The sequence below is a fragment of the Alnus glutinosa genome, chromosome 9 (genome assembly GCF_958979055.1).
Source record: "Alnus glutinosa chromosome 9, dhAlnGlut1.1, whole genome shotgun sequence".
Taxonomy (NCBI): domain Eukaryota; kingdom Viridiplantae; phylum Streptophyta; class Magnoliopsida; order Fagales; family Betulaceae; genus Alnus; species Alnus glutinosa.
The window spans coordinates 3,345,609-3,348,739 of NC_084894.1; the positions used below are offsets into that span (position 1 = coordinate 3,345,609).

The following is a 3,131-nucleotide window of genomic DNA, read 5'->3' on the forward strand; positions in this document are numbered from 1 at the left end:
ATGGAGGTTAAGCCGAATATGATGGATTCAGTACTTGCCAATGACCCTAGAGACTCCTATTTGTCAACGCCGGCAGAGTTTTCGCTTTTGCCTTATGATGATGATGATGATCACCCACGCTTCATCACTAGAAAGCGAAGGCGAGTGGATGCATTTGATGAGTACTTTAAAAGTCTGCCACCACGGTATAGGTTCTGCCCCAATGACGACGAGCTAGTCCGGTATTACTTGAAGCCCAAGGTCTTTAACGAGCCGTTGCCGCGAAACCAGATCATCGACGTTAACATATATCTCCACAACCCCGAGTTTCTTGCAGGTTCTTGTTCTCTTCTTTATGGCCTTCTTATTAATTTTCTAGTAAACATTCTTTTGTTTAATGTTTGTTATCAAGATTTTGTTTGCTTAAAAAAGTGTTTGAGTTGAATCTTGAGCTTTTGGTCAAGGTGAAATTGTGATGGAGATTAACTGTTATTGGCAGAATTATCTTGATGCTCGCGCGGTCTCTTCTTTTAGAGGGGACGAAATAATATGTTGTACGTACGTACGTAGCTTTTTGGATTAACTTTTACAATGGGAAATCAAGATTTTTAGATTAATGCTAATTTCTTAATCATGTAAAGGATAAATAAGGGTAGCCCGAAGAACCCTAGCACTTGTTAAAATGAACTCAATAGTTGAAATATATTAATAATCTTAATTAATTTGCTTAATTTTATTAATGAACTTACGGTGTACGTCATTAAATAGATATATTTACAATGCATCGATCTTACAAACAAAAGACTAACTACAGTAAACCATTTCTAATATAACATTTAATGCTATCAATAAAGCTAGCTAGATAACTTATTATCTCTAATTAAAGTAGGTATTTTAATCCCAAAATACTTCTACTAGATCCGTAACACTCAAGATTGATCGAACTGGCTTAATTAATTTGTTGCATCCTTCTTTCTCACACAAGCACACATTAGTTTGAATTAGTATGTTGGACATTATGCTTCTGTAACCGCAAAAAGTAAAATGTTTTTTCATAGGATCGGATTTTTAGGTTGCCTAAAGATTACATTGAATTCTGTCTTTTTTTTTTCATATATAATTGGTGTTTCATGAAGATATATAGAATTGAACATGCAAGTGCTATTTTCATGTAAATCTATGCATGCGTCAATATGCATGGTGAATGTGTATGTTTGACGTTGGAACATGTAAAAAGAAGTATTTATCATGTGAATTAAGAAGGCTCTTGATAATTAATTCGTTCTTTCATGCATGTTTTTTAGTTATTTGTTAAGTTCTTTATTTTCTTCTTATTATTGTTTCTAATTTTTGTTAAACATCTTTAAAAGTGCAAGTATAAATAATATGGCATTTTCGTTTATTGAAGAAAAATACAAACAATATGGAGAAAATGAACGCTACTTTTTTACTCGAATGCATCAAAAAGGAAGTCGTCCAAATCAAGCAGCTGATGATGGATATTGGAGGGTTACGGGAGCTGACAAAAAAGTTAGAGATAAGGCCAACACCATTATTGGGTTTAAGAAGTTATTGGTGTTCTATAAAGGAAATCCTCCCAACGGTGACAAGACCAACTGGATTATGCATGAATACAGTATCGACAATCCTCCACCTTTGCTTCGAACTCGAATGGGTGACAATGGCATGAGAGTATGTACTATATATTTTCTTTATTCATCCAAAAAAAAACTGTTGTGTTTAAGCTAGCTTTGTAATTTATGTTCTTTCATTCTCAAACTAACAACCACTAAATTAATTTTGTATTATCCAGTTAGATGACTGGGTCTTATGCAAGATATATAAGAAAATAAATAAAGCCCATATTCAAGAAGAGGAAGAGGAAGTGACAGCAGCTGAATCCGGTACTACCACAGATTTGCCGAATAATGGTGAGGAAGAGGAAGTGATGGCAGATGAATCCAGTAGCACGGCTTTGCTGAATGGTCCGTCCGATGTTCTATCTAAGTGAAGATTACGATGTATTGAACGTTATTGATGAACTGTTTATCTAAATAGCTATCTAGTCTAAATAGAAGTAAAAGTTGAAGTTGAATAAGAGTCTTATCTCTTCTTGTGAGAGAATACGAGTAGTAATTGTTTTCATTTAAAGTTCTCTTTGAATAGCAGTAGGATTAGTAGAAGTATTTAAAGGAATGGGATAGAAGTAGTGAAACTCTATCTATAATAGAGTTACATTCTTACTTGAGTTTGCTAGCCTAATTGTATATTTAAAGAAACAAACTATGGAATAATATTATGTTGATTATTGTTATGTGAGATACAATGTACTTTGTTTTTTGAGAGATCAGGCTTTCTTGAATTAGAAATTAGCTATTGAAAGTTACGGTTCCCTTGAACAAGACAATCTATCATTTTCTTCTATTTTGTATTAATTGGTTCGCATCATAAACCTTTCCTGCAAGATCACCAATACTTTCGGAATTGTTGGTACGTGATCGATCTTGCAATTAAACTTTGTTGATCAGCCAAATGTACGTGAATGGTTAACCACGCGCAAGGCCACCACATAATGCAAGGTTCCAAATAAATGTGATATTTTAATAATTTTCCCCTTTGAAATAAGAAAACGCATGTTTTATATATTTTATGGATTAGAGCATTTCTAGTAGCCTCACAAAATTTTACCAGCTAAAATAGATAAAAATTACTTTTCTCTATTTTGGTGAGCCATTTTTTTAAAACACCTCCAGCAGCCTCACCATTTTAATTAATTTGTTGCATCCTTCTTTTCTTTTTTTCTTTTTTTTTTGTAGTGATTCCTACTAATTTTTTATTAATACTTTGGTAATTAAATTAAACCATGTTTTCTTCTAGCTATTTTTTTTTTCTTTATACTTCTTTTTCGTTATAAACTATTCATATAGGCACAAATTTCAATATGTTTTAATTTATATGGATTAAATTAGAATTAAGTGTCTTATTTTTTAGTTCATTTGAATGTTTTAAGGAATATTTTTGTTTTCGTTTGTATGATTTACTTGATTTTCAGCCATTTTATTTAGTTTGCTATGTATTTTTTTTTTTTGAATGTTCAGAATTATATGGGTTTTATTTATATCGAAATGTAATATGTATCACACCAATATTAT

General features: G+C 31.9%; 1 protein-coding gene across 1 annotated transcript; it reads left to right on the forward strand.

Moving 5' to 3' along the window:
- On the forward strand, positions 1 to 1,990 carry LOC133877706 (NAC domain-containing protein 1-like). The gene is made up of 3 exons (XM_062316087.1): positions 1 to 316; positions 1,388 to 1,671; positions 1,856 to 1,990. Exons 1-3 carry the CDS (start codon positions 1 to 3, stop codon positions 1,988 to 1,990), a joined length of 735 nt encoding a protein of 244 aa, XP_062172071.1.
- Positions 1,991 to 3,131: the final 1,141 nt, after the last annotated feature.

Coding starts and splice junctions, on each gene's coding strand:
- LOC133877706 (XM_062316087.1), top strand. CDS start 1: ATGGAGGTTAAGCCGAATATGATGGATTCAGTACTTGCCAATGACCCT. Junction 317..1,387: donor CAACCCCGAGTTTCTTGCAG/GTTCTTGTTCTC, acceptor CGTTTATTGAAG/AAAAATACAAACAATATGGA. Junction 1,672..1,855: donor TGGGTGACAATGGCATGAGA/GTATGTACTATA, acceptor ATTCAAGAAGAG/GAAGAGGAAGTGACAGCAGC.